Source organism: Terrapene carolina, unplaced genomic scaffold (assembly GCF_002925995.2).
Source record: "Terrapene carolina triunguis isolate 2854851 unplaced genomic scaffold, T_m_triunguis-2.0 Scaffold66, whole genome shotgun sequence".
Taxonomy (NCBI): domain Eukaryota; kingdom Metazoa; phylum Chordata; order Testudines; family Emydidae; genus Terrapene; species Terrapene triunguis.
In genome coordinates, this window is record NW_020664417.1 from 56,121,416 (window position 1) to 56,146,167 (window position 24,752).

Genomic DNA, 24,752 nt, shown 5'->3' on the forward strand with positions numbered 1-24,752 from the left:
CGCATTTTTTTTATATTTATAAAATATATAAATATAAAAAAAATGTGCGCGCACACACCCCTTATTAAAAACGGGACACTTGCATATCCTTTTTGGGAAGTTTGTGCCATCAGGGAGAGGACTACTGATTCTAGAAATATTGCATCTCAGATACCATTGAGACAGCCAGGATTATCCACAAAGTGTTATCCCCATTAATGGTTTTAAACTATACATTTTTTTCATAAACTTAACAAGAAAATAGAGTTACAGATATGGAGTGGAAACCTGAATCTTTCTATCTCTGAGTCTGCTTTCTAATGCAATTGATGTCAGCAGTGGCACACGCAATAAAACTTTACATTTGGTATTTGATAAATAAAATGAATGGAAGAGTCTAAAAAAAGTTATTTTAACCTTCTCTGATCTTTACCTTTTTAATTTTGAAAAATGTATTAGTGTTTCCTAATATGAATAATTTAAAAAGGAGAAAGACTTATTAGATAGGTGCATTTTATCAGCCTCTGTGCAGTTAAGCGACAAATTTGCATTTTTGTCAAGCATGATAAAAGCTGCAAAATGGCATCTTATAAATGTCAGAAATCTGATTTTCTTTATGTTGACCTTTCAGAAATTGATGCAAGGCTATAATCTGTCTTCACATTCATAAGATGTCTGTGAAATATAAATAGCATTATGTAAGTGCCATTTGGTCAGGGTGACTTGTCTAGCATTGATAAAACTGCCTTGCATTTTAAATCTACAAATTGAACTTTTCTTATTTGGATGGTAGTTATATCACTATAGAACAATCAAACTTAATATTTGTTTCAAAGTCTGAAATTGTCCCTTCAAATTGGTTCTTGAAACTTTGAATCGAGATGCAAGTGTAACATCAGTTTTTTTCTTCAGACAGTGCAGAGTAGACAGATTAGTACAAAAAGGTTCCCAAATTCAGAATTGTGATGATTACTGTTTTTAGAAGCAATGGGATATTTTTGACTATCACTCTGTTCATGTATTTGTTTTAGGTAGTTGCTACCCATGTCCGGAGACAGTAGATGTGTTGTGCAATTGCGGTAAAACTGTTCTTAAAGTACCCTGTGGCAGAGAACGTAGCACCAAGCCTCCAAAATGCAAAAAGCTGTGCAGGTTGGTACAGAAGACTTATGCGCGCACATTGGTTTCTAGTTCTTTGGATGACTTGAAGAATTTGAATTCATCTAAATACTTGCATGCTACTATTTCTGTGAAGGATGCATTATGTCAGATTTGGGGTATGTAAGACCATTGTCTTCCCAAGGTTGTTTGTATACTCAACTACACTAGGTGATTGCATCAATGTCCCTTGCACTCAGATTCCCCTTTTAGTTGGCTGGCTCTTATTCTTCTGTCCTCAGAGGACTGCATCTCTTTGGAGCTCAACAATTCTCCTTCTTAACTGGTCAAAGTAGTTGATGTTGAGGAGTAAAGGCCTTGTTTTCATTTTTACAATTGAAGTATGGTTTTAGTGGCTTAAACCTTGCACTATGGAAATCTTTTCATTTGCCAAAAGAGCTGGCATTTTAAAACATCTGTATATAAAAATACACTGAAATCAGTGGCCTTTGGGTATGGGATGGGGAAAACACACTGAAATCCATAGAAAATTTATTTTATTGATTTTTAATGTGCTCGTTTTAAAGCTTAATAGCTTGATAGATTTTTGTGTGGCATAGAACTAAAAACAATTTAGTCAACTATCTTTGTTTAAGGAAAAAATCAGTTTTAATAATTAAGTACATATATATTTAAATAATGGTTTAATGGTTCTATTGAGTTATTAGAAAGATTCAGATTGACTGTCTCACTATGAAGTTAATTTTCCTTTAACATTATTTATTTTATTTGCTTGCGGTTATTTTTTTTCAGTCCTCTTCTACCATTATGGAACAGTCAAGGACATAGTGTCATGGCTCTACCTCAAAGAGGTAAAGAATCTGTCAAACTATAAATAAGGTCCCAGTCCTGCCTTCTTAGAAAAGGGTCTTTCTGCAGGAGAGTTAAAGAACTGAAGGAAAGAGATTTAAGTATATAAGGGAGCATCTCTTCTAATGGGAGGAGAGTGAGATGTAGGATGGGAGAGACAGTGACACAAGAAATTGCCAATAAATAACTTTCTTTTGTTCATCCCTCTTCTTTCACACCAGCAGTAGGGACAGTCGCAGACACACAGCAAACTTACTAGCAGTACCGTATGGACAAGATCTTAACTTATTACCCTGTGAAGAACTGTGTCTGAAGAAACAATTCTCAGATATGGGCAGATCCAGATTGACAGCACTTTACCACTTGTAGAGAAGACTGTACTGCTGTCTTAAACACGTTTGAAATGGGGTCTTCAACTCTGTCTGGGGAGTGACTATGACTAGCAGACTGATCTTTGACCAGTTTGTAGCACTGGTGTTTTACTTCCTCATAGGCAAGGAAGATGCTATCTGGTGATGATGGATTTATGACAGCTCTCAAAATAATTGCCACACCTCACTGAATGCTTGTGAATGAGACAAAAATAATGTTAACCTGTTTATCTGGGAAGTGAAGTCTATCTGTCTGGGAAAAGCAGATTTTGGCAGAGTGGGAAAATGATAATTTGATGCGATTCAAAGGTTGACCCAGTCTGCCAGCAGGCTTATCAGCTCCTGAAACCAGGGGTGTCTGTCTCACCAAGAGACTAACAGTATCATATCTTATTTGTCCTGCTTCACCACCTTAAGCACTGGGGAGAGGGGGAGGAGTAAGGTTGGGGGGGAGCAGAATCTTGGCTCTTCGCCTAGTACTTTGGGCTAAAGATTAACATATTTGCATGAGGGCCTGAGTGTACAGAGAGCAAGGAAGATAGATCAGTTTATTCTGCAACAGTCAATCACTGAAATTCCAGGATGCAGCATATTTGCTTGAAGCTGAAGGTATTGAAATACCATTCACTGATTGTCAGTTGGTGTCAGCTGAACTGCCCTTCCAATTTTCCCCTGCAAATAGACTGCCCGAAATGACAAGAAGTGACACACTGCCCAGATCCAGGAGAGGGATTCTGAAAATAGGCGTGCACTTGGTCCCTGCTTGCTCAGCCCAGTTGCTAGACTGCATCAGAAGGTACTTGTGAAAGTACAATACCTTTTGTGTCTGAAGGGCTAAGATGGTCTGAGGCTCAAGTCAGCTGATGATCAGTCTCTGTGAAGGAACCAAGTCCACTGCAGTGTGGGGGAACCCTGGTGCAAGTCCTATCCTGGGACTGGTATCCATGGTCAGAAACTAGGTAGCAAAAGAAGGGTCCACCATGTTATGGAGTAAATTGGAACAACTGGAAAGGAAGGAAGAGACTGCTGGTGGAAAAGAGGGATTACTTGGAGGAAGAGGCAGAATGCCATCTGGCCAGAGGGAAGTATTGTAGATGCTGAAAATAAACCACAGGCTACAAAGTGGTTCAGAAGACAAAGAGAGGCTTTGACAAGATTATTTCATGTCTTGGGTCTTTTCAGTAGAGCCCTAAAGCCTATCTGGAGAAATGTGTTCATTTGCCACTCTACTGTCCAGGATCAGAAGAGCCTGAAAGAAGCAAATGTGAATTGTCCTGAATGATTAGGAAGCCCTGGGTTGCATGGTACTACAGAACCGTGGCCCATGACCCTTCAACGGGGCTCTGATCAGAATGCCTTTGAGAGGGGGAAACAAGCATATCCTATCCTGATCAAAATTGGCCACTAGAATTGCCAGGTTCTTGTGAAGCTCCATGGGGATGGATGAAAAACTGAGGATTGAGAACAAGCCACATGTGACAGATGTTAGTCATGTGATATAGTGCACTACTGGAAAATGCTTAGATGCTACAGGGAAGAGGATAGTGTAAAAAAACATATATAGAACAGACTGAAGGAGTGACAGACAAAATGGTAGTGTTTGTCTGAAGCGAAGTGGAGAACAGTCCATTGGCCCAGGTGGATGGGGACATGAAGATAGGTATCCGGAAGGTCAGCTGAGCAATGGAAACTTTCCTGTGAGCCAGAGAGGCAAGGAGACCTAAGGCTTCCATCCAAACCTTTCATTTGCACAAGTTCAGGAAGCAACTGCAAAACCTCATATTCCTGAGCTTTAGAGAGTAATGAAAGTAAAATACTGAGCTGACCTACCCCGATTGCCTATGGCAACTGATTGAATGTGTCTCTTATCCAGAAAATCTTAATTTTTTTGATGATTCATGAGGGCCTACAGGGATGGAGAGAAAGTACTAGTGCTCAAGTGCCCAAGAAGAGCATAACACTTTCAAGTTAATACCTCATTCAGCTGTCCTGAGAAGAGGTGGCTGAAGCCCTTGAGAAGTGCCACGTTTGACTTTCCACTTAAAGCAAAGGTGGAAGCTGAGCCAACCTGATCTCAGTAGGGCTGCTTACGTTGGTAGGCAGCAGAGGAGGTGGTGGTGCTGTTGAAGTCTCTTCTTTTGGGTGCAGGTTGTCCTGGGAAGAAGATAGGGAAACCATGAAAGCAAACAACTGGTTTGCAAAAATGTGAGGAGTAGACAGTATCTAAATTGGAGTGGAAGGTAGAGGAAGATTGGTGATTAGAGTACTTGAGTTACAATTGAAATCTGCATTCAGTTCCTGGCTCTCATTTACTGTAAACCCTCCATGTCTGTTGCCCATTTGTAAATTGGAGATCATTCTTCCCAATGATTGTGAGGTGAACTCATGAATCATCAAGGTGTTTTGTTTTTTTTTGTGCGGTGCTTGGCTTCCACAGAGTTTGAGGCCATATAAGAACATAGTGGACAAACTGGGGTCTTGTTAGATTCTTTACCTCCTTGCTTCCTAATAGGTGGAGCTGGAAAACACTGTATGTGCTGGACTGTCTGTATTGGTATGGATGTTCCACAATGGTTAGTGCATCTTGGAACATATGTGGGAAGAAGTATTTCCCTGCAGTGTTTTGTTGGCCTGTGGAATTCACTGCCACAGGGGGCCAGAGTCAAATATTATTGCTGGATAATTTTATGATTATTAAGCTCAGTGTAAATTTTTAATCATGCTCAAGGTGTAAGGTGAAGGAATGCATTTCCCTAATACATAGTTTTGTTTTGTTTTGTTTTTATAACTGGCTAGGTACATTTTCTTTTTTTACCTTTCCCCTGAAGTGGCTAATGGATTTGATGGACCAGTGGTTTGCTCTAGTATGGGCAAATCAGACATTTTGTGTTCAGGTCATTTTGAGTTAGCGAAATACATGTGTGTATAGCTTTATATAGGCATATCAAAGCACTGCTAAATATAACTGGGTTTTATTTAAAATTATTAAATACAGTAAACTGTGCTCCCTAATTTTTTATGATTGTATTAATGCATATACCTAATGACTGCAATTACATGTTTCATATTGTATTTGTTCTTGGTTTTCTACTTCAGTCGGCCACCAACCTGCCATCACCCCAGCCAAGAGAAACACAGTTGTCACTTTGGCCCTTGCCCTGCATGTCGTCAGTCCTGCCAGAAAGTGTTAAAGTGCAGTCACTTGTGTCCTGCTTCTTGCCATGATGAAGCTCTTGTGAAGCAAACTGGCTTGGTAAGACAATAGCCAGAAATGTGTTAAGTATTAGCACTCTGCTGAACAAGAAGAATAAGGAACACTTCTGTCCCTGATTTTATGTCGGAAAGTATAGCTACTAGGAGTAAACAATTAGGGATAGATATGCTGCGTGATGCTTAACTGAGAAATTAAAGTTCTGCTTCTAGTTGCCTTGTTTAAAATCTAATTGCTTTTTATCCTGGCCATAATTGATACTTGATTCTTCATGTATTTCCACAGGTAAATCTAGAGTCTTCCTTTTCTTTCCTCTTCCTCCATGTTTAAGTTTTTGTTAACAATTTTATTTAATATCTTGTTTGTTTTTAATATCAGCAGTCAACTTAATTTTTATTTGCCTCTGTATTAAAATTGATGGTTAGCTTGCAGGTATTTGCTAAACTATCATATTGGGAAGCAAAATAGGAAATTGTACATTTCAAAATAGGAAACTGTACGTTGAAGCTTTCAGACCTTAAACTTCATGTGCAAAGTATAGTAAGAACTTCAAAGTAATTATAGTCCTGGAGTAGAGTATTTTGAGCAGGTGAGAATGTATTGTTAATTTTACTTACCTTTCCTCTGTTGTAAAATCATTCTAAATGTTAAACTAATTTTTGACTTGGCCTTGTCCTCAAGTTAAACATAAGGGAATGAAATCTTGACTTGTGGTATAATAAAGCCACTTGGCCTTCAGTCTCCTATTCTTAGCCATGCCAGAAAATGAATTGATTATACAGGCATGTACTGCATTCATGTCTTTGTTCTAGTAATAGAATTTCTTCAGTTGGGGGAAAATAGACCTGTTAGAACTAAGATCTTACCAGGCATTATGGATATTTATAGCTAAACAGATGGCTCCAGTTGTCACTACAGTTTATTTTATATACAGAGGCTTCCCGATTTACGCAAGCATTCTGTTTCGGAACGCCTTGCATAAGTCGAATTTTGCATAAGTCGGGGACGTATACCCGACAGTTACGCCAAAAAAACCCCAAACGCTTATGGAACTTACAGAACTTTTTCCGTAAGTGCGGGTTTGCGTAAGTCGGGTTTGCGTAACCCGGGGAGCATCTGTAATATAATAATATAAACATAGCAATGTATTTGTTTTGCTCTCAGCACCAACCTGCTGGTCCCTGGGAACAGCCATCTGAGCCAGCTTTTATTCAAACTGCATTACCTTGCCCCCCGTGTCAGGTTCCTATACCAACGTAAGTATAAAAAATTTTGCTTTGAAATTGTATCAAATTTTACATTGCTATATAATGTGTTTGAAGGCATCACTTTTTGTGCTTCAGAATTTTACACGGATTTGTACTGATGCAGCCTGTCTGACTTACATTTTTGGTGGAAACGTAATATAAGGCAGGGAATTTCTTTCGGTGGCCAATGGGTAGCATCCTGGAATGGTCTGCTTGATGCACTAAAGGATGGATAGGAAGAGTAAAATAAGTGCCGGATTTTAAAATCTGTATAAATAAATGCACAAAGCTATGTTTAAAAGAAGATTTTACAGATCGGGGACTGAGGTACAGAGAGATCAAAAATATCCACTAATTTGGGTGCTCCATTTGAGACCCGTAGGACTTTATTTTTCAGAGTATGTAACATTATATAGCACTTCATGCTCAAAGGACAGCTCCCATTGACTTCACTTGCAGCTGTGAATGCCCAGCCCTTCTGCAAATCAGAATCCAGTGTCTTGTGTCAGTTGCCCACAAAATGAGGAATTTGTGACCACCTGTGAAAAGTCTGGTTTAAATGACTTGACTAGCATAACATAGGAACTCTGTTGCAGAGGCTCTGATGACTTAAAAGATAGTACAGATAAATTCTAATTCTGTGTGGAATTATGAACTTTCTGTATGTATCTTTTGACTTCATTTTGAATGTACATCCTCTTTGTCCTTCCCTATTGTCTGTTTACCTCCATGTTGGACTGAAATTCCAACAAGGTAGTGGGACGGGACTGCCAATAGAAGATCATTACATCTGAAGTGCCCTTCCATTGAAAAGGAATAACCCTAAACAATACACTGTATCCCCATCAGGAATTGGTTTATTGTGGGAGATGTAATCTGGAAGTTACCTGGCAGGGGTCTGTGATCACCTGGGGAGACTCGTCCTGGGAATCACCTGATGGACAGGAAGGTTATAAAAATACAGGAACTGTTCTCTTCAGGGTTCTCTTCAGCCATTTTTACTAGTGCAAGATGATGGACGCTACTGCAGGCCCTGACTAAGGCAAGGGGACTGGAGGACCACCAATGCAGGTGGTCCCCAAAGAACTCGCAAGGAAAGCGTGAGCTAGAGTGAAGGGAGATGCATGTAGTTTATTTTTTAAAGATCCATATATTTTTCATCTGAGTAATTAAAGAGCAAATGTGTAAGTTTTTGTGCAAAGTGTGAAGCATTTAACATACACACAACTACAACATGCCTCCAGCAAGAGTTAAACTATAACCCAGAAGGCTTGTGCATTTGGTGGGATTCTGGGAGAGTGTTTTCAAGCTGTTGGTGTATCTTGGGGGTCCAGCATGGTCCTGGGGCCTAAGACAGGTGGGCTGAGGGACTCCATTTCCAGTAAGGAGTAGCAGACTGAGAATTAGTGCGCAGGAAATGTGCCACAGGGATGAAGGGAGGAAACAGTGCTGTAACCTTCTGAGACCCAGGAAGCTTAAAACACACAGGGATCCAGAGGCTGGGATTTCCTTCATAGCAGTTTGGTGGTGGGTAGCCAGCTGGTGGAGCCCAATCAGATATGTGACAGAGGCCAGGATAGAATCCATTTCTCCAGGGCAGCATTTAACTGCCTTTACCATGAAACCTTCCTTTGTCTTCCTATAGTCTCCTGCCTCTTTCATTACTCACTTTCGAGCGTCTGCAACAACTGAGGCAGGGTCCTACAGACAACAGCCTCCTTTTCTATACAAGTATGATTTTTTTTTTACCTAGAGCGGCTCCATCCTCTCTGCTGAATGAGGCTGGGTTACAGTGGAAAAAGTAGTATGTGATTACATAGTGCATACACCCAAGGGGGGCAAATTCAGGTGGCACAAGCAACCTTAATTCTGGCATTTCTTAGTTTTTAAGCATTTGGCTCTGAATTTGGCTCTCCCTTTTTTATAACGGATTCTTCCCCACAGCAAAACATTGATACTGCTTCAGATGCCTTATGGATTTAAGGAGTACAGCTGTTTGCAATTCTCTCACTTTTTTTTTTTTCTTCCTCTTTCAGGGAATGTCTTGGGCAGCATGAGGTGAGTCACAGAGAAATGACCATTTAAGTGAAATATGAAGTGTGCATCATTTTGTTTTGATTAATTAGTTCTTACAAAAAGTATTTGTTGCATTAAAATCTATGAAGTGTTTTTATTTGAGTGCTGTCATTCATTAGGACAGTATTATAGCACTGTATTAGAAAATGTACAACAATTGAATTTTAGATTGCTCGATCAAAGTTTAAATTCTTGGCTTTTGAAACTACATTTTATACAGGTTATAATGGTGAAATGCTCTTGGACTAGTGAGTGTATTTAATTGCATGTCTGTTTCATTAAGTATTTCACTCCCTTTTTTCATTTGGCTTATATGTAAGCAATGTTCCCTCTCTCCCCATCAAATTTTCTTGTCCAAGTAGCTACCATCATTACACTATTCCTCAGAAGGGATGGAGGCTTTGCATTGCATATGGGACAGTAAACTGTAATGCTACTATGTGATTTAAATGCAGAGTGGGAAGATTGGACAGTGTGGTGGAGACTCTCCTATGAGAGATCCTGCCAATTAAGTTGTCATTTGATGCAGCCTTCTATAATCTAGAAGTAGAAATTTTCTGTGTCCATTTACTCTAGAGGAAAAGATAATTAATTTTTCACAATCATTTAATAGAGACAGTTATAAAAAGTGGTAAATGATTTTTGGATTACTTTTCTAATTAAATTTTCACTAATTTAAAATTACAGCTACATTTTAATGATAGTATTAGCAGGTGTTTTGTTGTTAGGCTTATTGCAGACTTTTCACTAATGTCATAAGTTTTTGTAATATCAGTGACATTCTAATTTAGAGCCCTTTTAAATTAGACAATCGAGATGTTAAATGTATTTGTTAGCTGTCATTATGATTCATAATTCACATAATTGTTGTAATCATAACCATGAGATTTTTAAATCAAATGTTCATTGTTCCCATATAACTTTTGTAGAAGTGGAAAAAAAGGAATATATATAAACAAAATGCAGTTGTTGATCATTACTGTATGTCACAAAAGGTATAAATGCTTGCCTTAATTGTTTATCTAATGGAGACCTGCCTCGGGAGGGGAACCCCTGCCCGTAAGTACTCTCCCCTTCTCTAATGAAGCTGGGAAAGGGGGTTGGCTCTCTTAATGTCTGGTACAGTAAGGAGACAACTCCCTTTTCCTATTGCCTCCCCTATCCTTGTATGAAGGGGGGGTTGTATGGTCACAACAATGGGCAAGGACTAGGTTGGGAGGGGGGCGGGCTGATGACAGTCCTCCCAAATAGGTAGGAATGATTAAGGAAATAATGATGGCCTGTGCTGTACGACCGATTGCAGAATATTTTCCAGGTGAGGTATATTAATACAATTGCCACCTAATTAAATCACATCTGTTGCATTTTACCTTCCTTCCTGCATGGCTGGGACAATCCCACTCATTTGATTTTTGAATTCTTGTGTCCCTTTTATATCTCATTGCTGCATAGGAATGTGTTCTATGTATATCACTACTTATGGCACAGACCCCTTCAGGACAGTGTCATCCTTCCGCCCCCTGCCCTACCCACATTAGAGATATTTCGGGGCTTTGAGACAAATTTATAGTACTAAGTCATGTGAATTGTACTCTGTCATGAAATCCAAAAGTGTGCCATAAATAAACCCTCATGTCCATATTTGAAATCTGCATGTTATTGCATCCCTTTGACTACGTGACTAAAGGCTGGTGCATAGACTTCTAAAATACCCACTACAGAAAAATGCATAAGCTAAAACTTCCCCAAACATATATACGGTAACTAAACACAATCTAATAAATTATGTAGATAAACCTGACATGATAGACTAGAAATTTGTTGGATTTTTATTCCCTCTCTACTACAGATAATAGTTCACTTATGCAGACAATGTAAGAACAAATGCACTGCTATTGCAGTACATACAGTAATCTAAGTAACCCATTGAATACCTATGTGAAATTAGGGTGGGTTTTTCAGCAGATTACTGTTTAGGCAGCATGCCTATCAAGTAAGATAAATGCATGCTGTGAAGAATGGATGGGAGGAGATAATGAGCACATATCTTTGTCAAAATATAGAGCCTTTCATCTTCGTGTATGGAATACTTTCAATGCTAAAACTTGTAGGTTTATCATAAGTAAAGTTTTTCAATCCAAAACAATCTCTCATCATGGTCAGGATTTGATGTATCACTAAAATTTCATGGATTGATACATGAACAAAATTTGAGCTTGTTTAAAGACCTGATGTCAGTTATGTCTCTTAATTATCTTCCTCTATATACCCATATAGAAGGAAAACAGAATTTATGGCTAGGTTCAAATCTATATTGAGAGAAAGTGCATGAATTTACACCTTCACTACGGGAAAAGTCTATCTTTGAGTTTATTTTTCATTAAACAAAGTAATTCCGTAGAATTATTCCTTAAATAGCGTCTTAAAGCACTTAAATACTACACACATAGAGAAAATGGAGTGAAAATGTGTCTAAGGGCTTGTCTACACTACCGCGGTAGTTCGACGGCTGGCAATCGAACTTCCGGGTTCGATTTATCGCGTCTGGTGTGGACGCGATAATTCGAACCAGGAAGTGCTCGCCGTCGACTGCGGTACTCCACGTCAGCGAGAGGAGTACCGCGGAGTCGACGGGGGAGCCTGCCTGCCGTGTGTGGACCGCGTCTGAACCGCGGTAAATTCGAACTAAGGTATGTCAACTTCAGCTACGTTATTCACGTAGCTGAAGTTGCGTACCTTAGATCGAATTGGGGTGTTAGTGTAGACCAGGCCTAGGTTAACGTGGTGCACGCCCCCGAATCATTTGACTACCGTAAGAGTGGCATTCAGCACACAAGGGAACTTTCTACCTTCCCTTCCCCCTACGCTGATATAAACTTGTGAATATATGGTAGTGAAAGTCTTTTATTAAATCTTAGTGGCTTGTATGCATTTGCTCTATGTACTTTTGTGGATAAAACTTGTGTATTTTGTCAGCCAGCAGAGTGCAGTTTTCTTCCTGCTTGAGTTTTACAGTATCGTGAATCAAATGAACAATATCCTAAACTTTTAGATTGGTAGTAAGAGAAGGAAGGAGGCCCTTATCTGGAAAATCTGTGTAATATGCACCATAAATAAACATACATTAAACATTTTCATGGATTCCTCTAAGATCTTAAATACATTGTTAATGTATATCTGCAATATTCTGCTGCTACACTGGCAGCTACCCAGCAAAAGGAGCTCAGGTTATTTAGCAGTGCCAGTCAGAGAAACCATTTACAAATTCATTACAACACTTGCTATACTATATTATCATTTATACTGTACTACTGAGATTTTCAAGTAGTGTGATAGTTTAAAAAAAAAAAAAAAACACCCTAAGAACGAAACAAACATTTTGGATCCTATTTGTGTGTTCTTAACACTGAATGCTTGAAGAAGATAAGTATGTAAGAGATGCTAGAGAAGAATAGTTCAAGAAGTAGATATTAATGCTATCAGAAATAGACTTCATTTTGTTTACATATATAAGATTTGAATTGAGCACTTACTTTAATTTATTTAGGTGTTAGATGTGCTTGTAAACATTGTAGTGTAGATCCTTTCCCTAGAATTGCTTGTTTTTATTAGCATTTCTTCCTTTCAGAAAGGGTGTGGTTTTTGTTTTTTGTTTTTTTGAGAAGTAGGGTGTATAGAATTTGGGTATCTTTTGTATATATCTTGTAAATGATCCACCACTTGGGACAACAGAGTTACAAGTTTTATTGCCAGATGACATGCGTATAGCAAACTATAAGCATAAGAAATATGATTCAACAAGACTTGCATTAAAATGAGATTCCCTGTGGGCTACAATGTAGTATTACTGAATACAATTTCTATAAATGTGTGTGCTGTAACTTTTGTTGCCCTTAAAAACCCTAGGAAGTTACATAATTTAAAAAGTCTTCATATATATATTTAGAACAATTGATAGCTTTTCATTTTCAGGTTTATAGAAACCAAAAGGCTGCATTCCAATTTTAATTATCAAGTTATAGTCTAGTAATAAAACAACCTAACAAATCACAGTTGCTATCTAAACTGAAAGTTTTTTGTCTCATGGATTACTTTGAATTTTGGATTGGTGTGAAAACTCATTTCTTGTAGCTGTAACAACAGATGTATCGACTTATGGTCATTTGATGGTTGAAATTTGGAAAATGAATAAGTTTGAACAAAGTCAATTCTTCGGGGATGCATTAATTAAAACCTTCACGCTGCAGATGGAAACAGAGCCAAGTATGCCTTAATCAGATAGAGTATCAAATAGCATTTACTTTTTGTGTATTTAGAATGCATTATACTTCCTAGCACTAACTGGTTTAGGCTTTAATTTTCATTCCAGACTTGGTTTAGAAATTTCAGATAATGTTTTTAAATAGGCTTAGTTTGTTAATCAGTTTGGCTGTATTAATATTTTGAATAGTCCCTATATCAGTCATGCAGAAATAAATATCTAGTACATTGACAGTGTTTAAAGACAGTAGATGAGTATCTTTGTCCTAAAAGACATTTGTTCAGCTGTCTGGAAAGTGAGAGGATTAAATTTGTCACCTTTTCTAAATTGTCATATTATGATTAGGTATTCATTTAGGTTACTGCACTTACTACAATACTTTGGCAAAAGTTGCTTTAATCTACAATGCTAGATACTCATAGTTCACTAGTTTGCATAAGTTCATTAAATATTAAGAGGTAATTTTAAAAGAATTCCACTTTGCTTTGATTTAGTGATTTCTATTATGGGTATTCTAAACAGTTTTTCCCCCCCCTGTATAATGGGATATTCATACTGTCATCCTTCTGTATGGAAAGAACAGCCAGCCAGACTTTTTTTTTGGTACATCCATTTTGGTGGTTTTATGTTCTGATATTATGTTCTAATACTTTGTTTCTCTTAATTTTAATTTCATTTTTGAATTCTGATGCAATGGGTATATTAATCTGACGTTTGTGTACTTTCTTTTATGCTAGCTCCTTTTTAGATGTGGTTCAGTTTTAGCCTAACATACAGTTATTGTGGTTTTAGTTCCCTAATTACCTATTTAAAATTTAAGTGTAATCAAATACTAATTTTAAAAGCAAAAGCAAACAGTCCATCCACTCCTAAACCCTCCATCTCTGGTATTTAAAATTCCTCTATATTTTTGTCTTTGGTTTTAATTCCACTTTCCAGTTGCAGGCAGGTCTTTAAGTTGTTCTGTTGCTGATATCAAAACCACTTTTCATGTAGAAAAGACTGGGATGAACTGCTCAAATTTAGAAGATTTTGTACTTCCTCTCTTCTTAGCTCTATCCCTCTGCAATCTCCTTCTGGTAGATCTGTACTGGGAAATGGTGAAGGCCACATTTTCTTGTTCTAATCAGTTTCTAGAAGTAACCTTCCACTCTCATCAGCTTTTTTCCTATTATCTCCACCCCATCAGCCTCCTTGAAGCTATGGATTTCTTGACCTGCACTCTGCTAATAATGGTAGTAAGATTAATTGTATTAGTCATTAGGGATCCAGCAGCAGGAGGCTAAACTAGAATGCTTGCTTTAAGATGCTCTTTTGATCAGTCACTGACATTCACAGCAAAATGACTGATAGCTGCCTGAAGTCAGGAAGTGGAAGTGAAACCAGAGAAGAAAATAAAGTAACTTAAAATGTTAATTAAAGCATTTTTTTGTTTGTTTTTTTTGTAACCGCAGAAGAGCTGCCTACTTCTAGGTATTTAGGAAGATAGCTCATGCTTCAGCCAGCAGAGAGAGCTTCAATTTCCGCATGATACTGTGGAGAGGTGTCAAGTATCAGAGGGGTAGCCGTGTTAGTCTGGATCTGTAAAAAGCAACGGAGAGTATCCGACGAAGTGGGCATTCACCCACGAAAGCTTATGCTCCAATACATCTGTTAGTCTTTAAGGTGCCACAGGACTCTTTTGTGGAGAGGTGGAGTAATTTGGCAATAACAGCCTTAGATTTCTCTTCCATATGTCTCATGCCGCAATCATATAACCAAACCGCCAGCCAGAGCACTACTCAGGTTCCCTGATGAGGATATCTTACTTCAGTTCCATCTTCTGTCTTCCCAGCCCCTGAAAGGGCTGTCACCAGAGTCCACGCAGCCACAAAAATGAATTATTATAGAAATTAGGTGTGTATGAGAGTTGGGGAGAGATCCCAGTTATATGGGGTGGGGGCAGAACTTTGCATAAGGCCCACAAAATATTTGGAAGTGTCAGTGTGTAGGTAACAATAAGGAGCCTTTCATCTCCTGACTTCCCAGTTGGAGTCTAGCCAAAGTGTAAGTAGTTTCTGAAAGTTATCCTAGTCTGACAAAATTTGTATTCAGTGCTCTGTGAAATTATCAATTTTCAATTCCTAATGGATGGGTGACAGCATCACAAACAAAATTTTGCATGTGAACATGGTGTATTAATTAAAGGATGGGAACTGGGAGTGAATAAGTTAAAATTCTGGTTCTATCACTGATGTGCTGTTTGATGTTGGACACCTTTCTGTGTTCTGTTTCTCCGTGGAGTTACAGTGAATATGCTTAAAGTTCTGGTTTTAGAGATTAGAGTTTGAGATATATCCAGTGATATATCCTATATGTAGGGAGATTATGGAGTTTAATTCTAGAACTGGAATGGACTTTGAGTGAGGTCACTATACATTGTGTCTCCGCAGGGTTATTGTGAGGCTTAATTCTTTAACAGTTGTAAAGCACTTTGAGAATATCTAACAGGACACAATAGACGTGCAAAGTATTACCAAAACATACTGAAAGTCTCCAGTCTGCAATTGATAGTCTATTTTCCAGCTATTCAGCGGCTGTTTTCAGAAAGCAAGTTTGTTAAAGTTTTTTATTTACTTAGGTATAATATAAAATCAAGTACATAAACAAACTTAATTAAACTTTTCATTTTACTGTGTTAATTAAGGTTATTTGTCAAAGATGTTCAGAAGCATCAAAAGTTCTGTATGGTGAGGCTAATGCCATATTTTGGGGTTTTTTTAACCTTTTAGGTGAGTCCTTTACCATGTCACTCTGCGGGCCCCTACTCATGTAAAAGATTTTGTGGACGGCTGCTTGATTGTCAGAATCATACCTGCATGAAGGAATGTCATAAATTTACCAAAGTAAATGGTAATGCTGACAGGCAAAAGGTAAGTTTTAGAGGTTGTATTTTTCTTTCGTCTGTTCTTGGCTCAAGAGCACAAGATTTGCAGTCAGGAAACATAGGTTCTGTTTCCAGCTCTGTCAGTGTCTTACTTGGTGACCTTTAGCGAATCACTTAACCTTTCTGTGTTTTCATTTCCTCATCTTTAAAATTGGGATAATGTCAATTAGCTATTTTGTAAATGTTAAGCAGTATTATTATTCCTGTTTTAACATTTTTAAAGCTAAGTAGTCATGTAGAGTGGGTTTTTTCCTTCCAGTATTACTTTTTTTGTATTTTTATAAACTTCCTCCAAAATCAAATAGGACAACCCTTCCTGGGTTGTGTTGCCTACTGATGTGGGGCTGGGAGGAATCCAGGTTTATCTTGAGGGGTGAGGTAAGGGGGGTTCACGAACCCCCTTATAGTCTGTTGGGGAGAAATTGCTCACCAGACAAACTTGCAGTACGGGAGGCCAGCAAACCCTTTAACAGTAGAGCAGTTCTACCTCATCACTAGAAACATGGCAGAACCACAAAGCTGAGATTTCCACACAAAAAAAGTAGTGATAATGCATGTTAAGATCCATCAAGAGACCATTAGAGACTATTTAAAAAAATTCCTACACTATAAGATTGATTGTTTTTTGAGTACATTAAACCAGGGGTTAGACGATAGTAGTTGCTGGAGTTACGATGAAACAAAAATGAGAGATTGGGCAGGGATGAAGAACTGCCCTAGTTTTGAGTTGACAAGGTGGGTGAGGTAATATCTTTTATTGGACCAAATTCTGTTGGTAAGAGAGACAAACTTTAAAGCTTACACATACCAATTCTTCAGGTCAGGGAAAAATATTCAAAGTGTCACAGCTAAATACTAGGTGGAACAGATTGTTAAACATAAGTAGGTAACATACATTACCAGGGCCCTTTCAAAGTGAACGTGGTCCATTAACACCACTGTAGTAATAGGACAAAAAGGGGGGTTAGTCATCAGAACTGGCACACTCCAAGCCTGATCAGATCCAGCAGGACTGGAAACAAAATTTATTGTAGCCAGTAAAGGCAACTAAGGTCACTGTGTCTGTCCTAATCTCATTTAAGGTTCTGTGGTCCTTCCTGGGTCTGCCTAGGTTTGTGAGGCACCCTGTGACCACCAGCTCTTAGCGTGAGGAAGCCTTGTTTGTGTCTGCTGTGGATCAGCTCTGACTCCATTGTCCACAGGTAACACAAACACTTCCCTCTCAGCCTATGCAGACTCTGCTCTCTCTCTGCAGGCTAGTGATGGGCACACTTCAACCCCTGAGCCCTCCGAGTGTCCCACTGGAGTGTCCACTGGACACTTGCAGTATTCACAGATTCGCTGCTCCCAAAGAAGCAGTACTCCCCAGCTTGCCAGTTACCACTGAGCTCATCACTCCGCTTAACTTGCAGCACTTAAATAAGTTTATAGCGTAACTTAAATAAGTTTATTGTATAAGTTTAAAAGTTCATTTAACAAAGGGAAGAGCTCCAAATGGTAGCAGGTAGAAATATTGGAAATAAATGGTTGCATATAAAATAAAATCATAACATGCATTCTAAAACCTAGACTTATGTAATTAATGCTTACCTCCAAAGTTCTTCCAGCATTTCACAGCCAGGCTTGACTGTAATCTTCCATTCATGAGACAAGTCATGCTGTCTGCTTCCCTCAGTGGAAAAGCTTCAGGGTGTCTCCCTGTACTCCCCCCCCCCCCCCCCCCCCCAGCAATACCCCCCTAAAACATTGCTGTTACTCTTAAACAGGAAGCCCCTATGCTAATTGCTTTTTCCTGTTTGCCTCTTTCTTGTCAACTTCACAATCTCTTGATTGGCATTTGGCTCAGACTGTGGATAGGCCTCTATTGTGAAGTGGACAATACATGTGTGACCAGACAGAGGAGAGATGAGCATCTCTTCCCTCCTACCTGAAAGGAGCATGTTGGTCACCTTCTGGTGACCTGCCTTAACTCATATGCCTTAGGAACATAATTTTCAGTACAGATGCATAATTCCTTAGACATTATCTGTTCATGTATTTTGCAGTGATTATGACTCCAGTGGGCTCTTGGTAGATGCCACCCATAGTGAATTATTATGCATATATCCAATGCAGGGGATCCCTTTAAAACTCTAAGCACTCCTTGTGCCCTTTGCCATTTGGCTCCAGAGGTCCCTGGGTCACAAGGTCTGTGCTCCTGCAGAAATTGGAGGAAGAAAAGGTGTTTGAACCTTCTTACTGCATGGAGAAGAATGTAAATCTTTTGCTGAGGTGTAGCAAAGGTTCGTCTTCATTGTCTCAGTTCACAAAGGATCACATTCCCTTGTTGATTTGGGAATCACTCATGAAATTTTCTCATTGAACATTTCAGTTTGTTAGATGATCTGTTCCTTCTTCACAAAGTATGTTACAACCAAGATGATTTTGGACATTAACAAGTTCCAATTTTTAGGGCCTTCCAAATAGAGGATTATTGACTTGGTCGGAGTAAAATTCTAGTTAGAACAAAGGCTCAAGTTTTGGGGCTGACTGTTGTTTCAGCAGTTCCTTTGAGCCGTTCATGGGTATGAAAAGACAACTTTCCAAGCTCTTCAGATACAGGTTCTGTTAATTCCAGTATACATAACCTCAATTGGGCAGCTCACCAAGAAGGGTTTCACATCCAGTGGTTAGTCCAGAGATCTTGGCTTTTCATGGACATGCTAGAAATTTGGCCAGTTCAGCAGCATTCAGTTGGGGTACAAAATACAACTTTAATTTTGAAAGGTGTATTTTATACTCCAGCAGGATAAGGAGGTAGGAGGACTCACTGTAAAACTTAATCCTAACAGAACCATTGAACCCACCTAGCAGTATAGGTTTCTTCATGCTCTGTAAATTGGACATAAATGCCCCGTGGGTTTTCTCTGAGGCAGACTTATAAAAACGCATCATCTTTCTTGGCTAAATTGATGCTAGTCAGTAGTACATTACTTGTTTGTCAGTTGACTCTTGAAGCAGTGCCACCACAGACTCTTGAAGCAGTGCCGAACAAGAGGTAGTTAGAGGCTGTCAGTGATGCTAACCAACTTGTCACCTCGTTCCATGAGATCTACAAGGCCAACTGCGTGGAACCTCTTTCATCTAAATTTTTATCGCTACCAAGTCAATGATTTGAGGTTTTATTATAGATTTTCCCACTTCTCCCACAAGCTTCTTTCATGCTGCCTCCTATGGATGGAATGTCCTGTTTTAATTCCATGTTACACAATTATTGATTTTATTTGTGTTATGGCAGCATCCAAAAGTCTCATTCTGGATTGGGGGCACTGATGTGCTAGGCAATGTACTAACGCATTACAAGCTCTTTAGAATAGGTGTTGGTTCTTACTACTTAATTTAAGACAAGATGCAACAAGCTGGTGTACAATCATTATGTCTTCATTCCATTCCCTAAAAAATACATGGTTGCCTAGGCTAGCTGTGCACAACTAGATGATATTGAGTTGCTTTGCTTTTTAAAATCATAAGGTATAAACATAATAAATATCAGCGATCCCTGCTGGCCATCTGCTTAGCCATTATGAATTTGCATTTTCCCATTAGCAGCATGGTAGAAGTGTGTTTTGAGGAGAGTCTGTGGGCTAACTTAAGAAGATCATTCCACATTTAAGAAGCAGCATGGAAGAAGTGTGAATATGGGAGGCATAGACAAACTGGTGATCTTGCATAGAATTGTTGGAGTGGAAGGGGCAGAACTCATTTAAAATGGATAAAGAAGGGAGGGATGGAGTTTCAAAAGGCAATAATGATGAGGGTATGCAGAATTTGTTGTAAGTCTAAAACAGGGAGCCAATGGAGGTAATGGAATCTTAGTTTTGTGGAATACCTGTAAGTTTTTAATAAATAATTTTCTGTCTTCGTTTTATCTTATTTCTCATCAAATAAATTATTATAAAGGTTATTACTCTATTCCTTCAATTATTCTCTGTTCTGGGTCTAGCTTAACTATATGCCTTTGTGGCTCACTGTAAAATTTTAATCTTCACAAGTGGAACACTCCAATAGTACTTGCCTCTTGGAATGAGGACAGATTACTTACCTGTAATTGTATGTTTCTGTTTGGAAAGAAACAATCTATATAGGGCCTTGTCTGTGCTCATAAGTTACAGTGATTTAACTAAAAACTGTTTTAAAAAAAAAAAAACTATGTTAAAACTGTGTTAAACCACTATTTGGACACCCTCATATCTGTACAAAACTGGTTATGCAGCTGTTTAGCTTGCAACTGCAAATTCACCAGCACAAGGTAAACCCCAACGTATGCCAGGTTTAAAGTGATTGTAAGAGTAGTGGTTTGCACTAGTGTAAATAAATTTGGTCTAAAACCGGGGTGGGCAAACTATGGCCCATGGTGCCAGCCGCTTCCAGTAGCGGCGTGGAGTCAGAGCAGGCAAGGAGCCTGCCCTGGCCCCGCTGCGCGCCACTGCCACCCTGGAGCCCGCACCCCGAATCCCTCCTGCACCCCACACCCAACCCCCTTCCCTGAGCTCCCTGCCGCACCCTGTAACCCTCCTGTACCCCAAACCTCTGCCGCACCCCTCCTGCACCCCAATCCCCTGCCCTGAGCTCCTTCCCACACTCTGCACCTGTGCCCTGAGCCCCTCTGCACCCCCTCCTCCGCCCCAACCCCTTGCCCTGAGCCCCTTCCTGTGAACCGCTCCCCCTCCCACACCCTGCACTCCCTCTCACACCCCAGCCCCCTGCCCCAGCCCTACATTCATAGCCCTGCATGCAATTTCCCCACCCAGATGTGGCCCTCGGGTCAAAAAGTTTGCTCACCCCTGGTCTAAAATAACACCCTTTAGTTGAAATTGTGTGTATAGATCAGGCTTATGTCTCAGTAGCCCAGCTCAAAATTGAGCTGATGGTAAGAAAAAGCACCTTTATTACTCACCACCAACTCAATTTTGAGCTCAGCTGGTGAGATATAGGCCCCTCCCTGAGATCTACTTGCCACTGGATAGGGAAGGCAGGTAGGAAATTGTATGGTTTGGAGTGCTCTCTGGATGGCATGTTGATGGCCATCTGAATAAGCCTAACTGAAAGATATTGGCTTCAGAGAATAGTAGAAGTAAATAAGTTACCCTTACCCCAGTCAAATGCTATTATAAAATTCTGAAGGTTAAATATAAATTAACCGTTTATTATATTCCACAAATGTTTTAAAGTCATATTCATGTAAAAGAAAAAAGTGGCACATTTAGTGTCTGAATGAAAGTAAAACTGTCTGTTGCTTTATGTGCCCATCTCTAGCTGTTCAGTAATGAGCTTTATCTTAACCACTGAAGGAAATAGTGCTTGTTTCCTTGACTGTGCTAATGTAGATTAGAATTTGCTAAGTAAATACCCCTACTGGAATAAATTTAAACCTCACTATAATACAGACAAAAAAAGATTTAACCTTCTAAGGGTTATTCTCCATGTCTGTGGAATTGAGTCTTTTTGTCCTCGTTCTGAAATGCATACTTTAAGCATATAATAATCCCGTTGTACTAATTTTTCAGCCTGCTATATAATAGTCAGGTTTCCATCCCAATGCTGCTTAAACTGCTGTTTGAGGCAGGAGAAATGCAAAAAGTACAGAATATCAGTAATTCATATTTGTCACGTTGGCTTTGAATACTTTTTTTTCAATAAAAAGTTTTTAACCCCTTACTTGTAGGACTTTTTCTCTGCTGTTTGGCAGATACAAAACTACAGGCTTAATATAAAAGCCTGGTTAGTTTTTATTTTTCTGATATCTCTGAGCAATGACTCCTTCCTGCATCAAGTTAAAGTTTGTTTAGTACTTTGCAGGTGAAAAGCACTGTACAAATATCTGTTCTATTCATTAACCTACTATCATTAAGGTTGCATAACAGCCTTCCTTACAACCTGCTTTCAGAAAGTTAAGAGTAACTGGAAGGTGCACTTCTTGGGGTGACGCTTTCCATGCTTAGTCACTACCCAGCGGTGCCTACTTCTTTTAAATGTTAGTGAAAACAGCTCAGCCATGTGTGAGCAGGATAAGAGAGACTGGAGGGAAATGGCGTTTTCCTTATTGAATGAATGAATAAAAAAATCTTATTACCTTATTTTGAACAGCTCTGCAGTCAAAACATCATGGAGTTAGTCTTCCTGGAGAAGCAATGCACAACCTGATTCTTTAGGAAATTCTTTAATTTGGCTGACTTATGAACTGGAGTGTGATCATGTGTAGAAATATTTTGCTATGCTCATTAAGGCCCCATCTGTGCAGTCAGGTCTGCTCATCCATGTGGATCTGATAGCACAATCAAGGGCTAAATGAGCATCTAAAGAATGGCGAAGTCTGTACGTGATCTGCCTTGTTGACTAGGGCTGAGAATAAGACCACGGCTCTTGTAGACTTTGTAACTTGTACATAGCTGAGGCAGTATTCAGCAGCCCTCAAAACGTGGTACTAAATCAGTAGTTTTTGGACCATTATGAAACTTACATTAGTGCAAGTATATTTTAAAGCTGTTGTAGAAAAAATAATGTATTTCAGAAGTAGTATGTTATAAGATTACCGCATCATGATGAATATACACTGGGGGTGCAAAGTTAAAGTTTTGTATATTCTGTCTTTGGCATTTCCTGACTAACTACTTTTAACCATGCAAACTTAATATAGTAGTGCTGAGTGGCAGTTTTTCAAAGTATTAACCTTAAGTGGTCCTCTTTATGTCTGGGAGGGAAAGTAGGAGCCTCTCTCTTTGCCTGCTGACTGCAGGCATTCCTTCCATTCTATTAAAAACATATTTTAGTATTTAGTTTACTAGACATCTCATTGTAAAAAGGGAGCTTTGTTCTTCATAGATTTTTTTTCACTAAAATGATCAGTTAGCAAAACAACTGTTCGGTTCAATAATTTTTCTTGTATTGTTTTATTAGGCTAGTCCAGAATGTTCTCAGTGTGAGGAGGCGTGTACCAAACCGCGACCACCAGGCTGCCCTCACTCGTGCATTTTGCCCTGTCATCCTGACCAATGTCCACCATGTGTCCAAATGCTTAAAATAAAGTGTCACTGCAAACTCACAAACCTGTATATTGAATGCATGTAAGTAGATAAAGGGGAAGCTTGAATTCAAATCTTAAAGAAATATGACTACTTGGAAGGAGGCATTTAAAATGTATCTCTTGGTCGGGTCTTTTAACTTTTTATTTGAAGATTACGCAATTGATGATGGCTCAGAAAAAGCAGCTCTAAAAAAATCTCCATCTGTTTTTCTGTCCATTCAGATCTGATTCACTATTGCTAGTAACAGTGTTAAGAGCATAATTGGTTTCTGGATGTAGTTGAATTTTTGGTAACATGCCAGAAATGGACTTTATTCTCCTGGGTAGTTTTAGAATGCATGTAGTACACAAACTTACTGGGTTCTGTAAAGATCTTTTCAATTAAAACGCTGTAATTCATAGATTATAGTCTATAATACAGGTTATAGAACTTCCTCGAATTACCGTTTAAACTAGAGCTTATATTTTAGAAAAATATCCAGTATTGATTTTAAAAAATTGCCAGTTGTGGAGAATTCATCATGTCCATCGCAGATTGTTCAAATTGTTAATTATCCTCGTTGTTAAAAATGTGTGCCTTATTCCTAGTCCGAATTTGTGTCTCCAACTTCCAGTCACTGGATCTTGTTATATGTTTCACTCCTAGATTGAAGATCCCCTTATCAAATTTTTGTTCCCCATGATAGGTACTTATAAGCTGTGATCAAGTCACATAATAACCTTCTCTTAGTTTCCAGAAGCTCAATCTATTTAGTTTAACAATCACTATAAAGCATGTTTTTCAATCCTTTAATCATTCTTGTGGCTCTTCCATGAACCATCTCCTATTTATCAACATTTTTGTGGATTACTATCTAGCTTTTGTGTCTATAATTTGTGTCTACAAATATATCCTCTCTACTCTTGATGTTTCCTGTTGTACATCCAAGGATTGCATAAGCCTTTAGGTGACAGCATTGCACTGGAATTGCGCGTGGGTTCAGCTGATTATCTACCATAGCCTCCCAGGTTTTGTTCAGTTACTGTTTCCCAGGTTAGCATCCCCTGTCCTGTTAGTATTGCCTTGTATTCTTTGTTCCTAGATATGATTTTTATATGAGGCTGCATTAAAACACACACTGTTTGCTTGTGCACAGTTTAGCCATCTGGATTGCTTTCTATCAGTGACCTGTCCTCTTCATTATTATTTACTAATACCCCAATCTTTGTCATCTGCAAACTTTATCAATAATTATTTTGATTATTTTTTTCTCTGTCATTGATAAAAATGTTAAATAGTGTGGGGCCAAGAACCAATCCCTGTGGGAATGGTGTCCCTAGTCTCTGTTTGCCAGAAGCTCAGAATGAGCGACGGGATGGATCACTGTTCATTCCCTCTCGTGCACCTGGCACTGGCCACTGTCAGAAGACAGGATACTGGGCTAGATGGACCTTTGGTCTGACCCAGTATGGCCATTCTTACGTTCTTATGGACCGCCCTGGAAACATATCCACTCACTGATAATTTCCCATTTACAGTTACACCTTGAGACCTATCAGTTAACCAGTTCTCAAGTCATTTAATGTGTGCCTAGTTGTTTTTATATTCTCGGCTATTTTTAATCAAAATGTCTTGTGATCCAAGTCAAATGCCTTACAGAAGTCTGTTAC

At 38.9% G+C, this 24,752-nt stretch overlaps 1 protein-coding gene across 1 annotated transcript in view; it reads left to right on the plus strand.

The window, feature by feature from the left end:
* The window catches only part of NFXL1 (nuclear transcription factor, X-box binding like 1), a 92,130-nt gene that overhangs the window by 44,717 nt on the left and 22,661 nt on the right, over nucleotides 1–24,752 (plus strand). The window contains exons 12-17 of the mRNA XM_024211701.1: nucleotides 1,011–1,131; nucleotides 5,415–5,571; nucleotides 6,694–6,785; nucleotides 8,813–8,834; nucleotides 15,885–16,025; nucleotides 22,976–23,142. Coding sequence (XP_024067469.1) covers nucleotides 1,011–1,131; nucleotides 5,415–5,571; nucleotides 6,694–6,785; nucleotides 8,813–8,834; nucleotides 15,885–16,025; nucleotides 22,976–23,142 — 700 coding nt within the window. The remainder of the gene's footprint in view (nucleotides 1–1,010; nucleotides 1,132–5,414; nucleotides 5,572–6,693; nucleotides 6,786–8,812; nucleotides 8,835–15,884; nucleotides 16,026–22,975; nucleotides 23,143–24,752) is intronic.